The sequence below is a fragment of the Geospiza fortis genome, unplaced genomic scaffold (genome assembly GCF_000277835.1).
Source record: "Geospiza fortis unplaced genomic scaffold, GeoFor_1.0 scaffold1405, whole genome shotgun sequence".
Classification (NCBI taxonomy): Eukaryota; Metazoa; Chordata; class Aves; order Passeriformes; family Thraupidae; genus Geospiza; species Geospiza fortis.
This window is the reverse complement of record NW_005055077.1, coordinates 10836-11904: the sequence shown is the minus strand read 5'-3', so window position 1 is coordinate 11904 and position 1069 is coordinate 10836. Positions and strand designations below refer to the sequence as shown.

At 67.1% G+C, this 1069-nt stretch overlaps 1 protein-coding gene across 1 annotated transcript in view; it reads left to right on the top strand.

The window, feature by feature from the left end:
- Positions 1-1069, top strand: part of LOC102034431 (collagen alpha-1(I) chain-like) — a gene marked incomplete at its 3' end in the record, with an annotated part of 13566 nt that overhangs the window by 6844 nt on the left and 5653 nt on the right. The window contains exons 11-13 of the mRNA XM_031065703.1: positions 24-122; positions 236-343; positions 916-1023. Of these exons, the coding sequence (XP_030921563.1) occupies positions 24-122; positions 236-343; positions 916-1023 (315 nt within the window). The remainder of the gene's footprint in view (positions 1-23; positions 123-235; positions 344-915; positions 1024-1069) is intronic.

The following is a 1069-nucleotide window of genomic DNA, read 5'->3' as shown; positions in this document are numbered from 1 at the left end:
CCTCCCCTGTGCCACCTCCCCAGGGTGAGAGAGGATTCCCTGGAGAGCGCGGTGTCCAAGGTCCCCCCGGTCCCCAAGGTCCTCGCGGTGCTAACGGTGCTCCCGGTAACGATGGTGCTAAGGTAGGTGCCAGCTGGGCATGGGGCTGTGCCCGGCTTGCTGGGCACAGCTGGGGGGCGGCTGGGCTGGATTGGCTGAGCCGGGAGCTCACTAATCCCGCTGTCCCTCTCTACAGGGCGATGCTGGAGCTCCCGGAGCCCCCGGGAACCAGGGCCCCCCCGGTCTGCAGGGAATGCCCGGAGAGCGCGGTGCTGCCGGCCTGCCAGGCGCCAAGGGTGACAGAGTACGTGTCCCCAGAGCCCTCGTGTCCCCAGAACCCTGCTGTCCCCCTCGGTGACCTGCGCCCCACCATCCCTGTGCCCCCTCATCTTCCCCTCGGGGCTGGGTGTGCCCTGAGCTGAGGCTGGTGGGCAGCAGCGTCCTGGGCAGGGGATGCTCTGTGCCACCTCTGTCCCCATCATGCTCTGTGCCACCTCTGTCCCCATCCCTTGGGGCAGGGGATGCTCTGTGCCACCTCTGTGCCCATCGTGCTCTGTGCCCCCTCTGTGCCCATCCCTTGGGGCAGGGGATGCTCTCCCCTCCCTTGGGGCAGGGCATGCTCTGTGCCACCTCTGTGCCCATCCCTTGGGGCAGGGGATGCTCTGTGCCACCTCTGTGCCCATCATGCTCTGTGCCACCTCTGTCCCCATCCCTTGGGGACAATCCCTCACTGAGACCCCAGCTCTCATGAGGAGGAGGATGATGATGGTCTCAGCCCATCCCAGGGAGGATGAAGAACCGGGGATGGCTCAGATCAGAGAGGGGTTACCCCTCCAAGGACCTGTCCCCGTAACCGCCCTTGTGTCCCTCCCTCAGGGTGACCCCGGTCCCAAAGGTGCTGATGGCGCCCCTGGCAAGGACGGTCTCCGAGGCCTGACCGGTCCCATCGGCCCCCCCGGCCCTGCTGGTGCTCCTGGTGACAAGGTGGGGACATCCCGCAGGGACAGACGTGTCCAGGCACTCAGCGCCA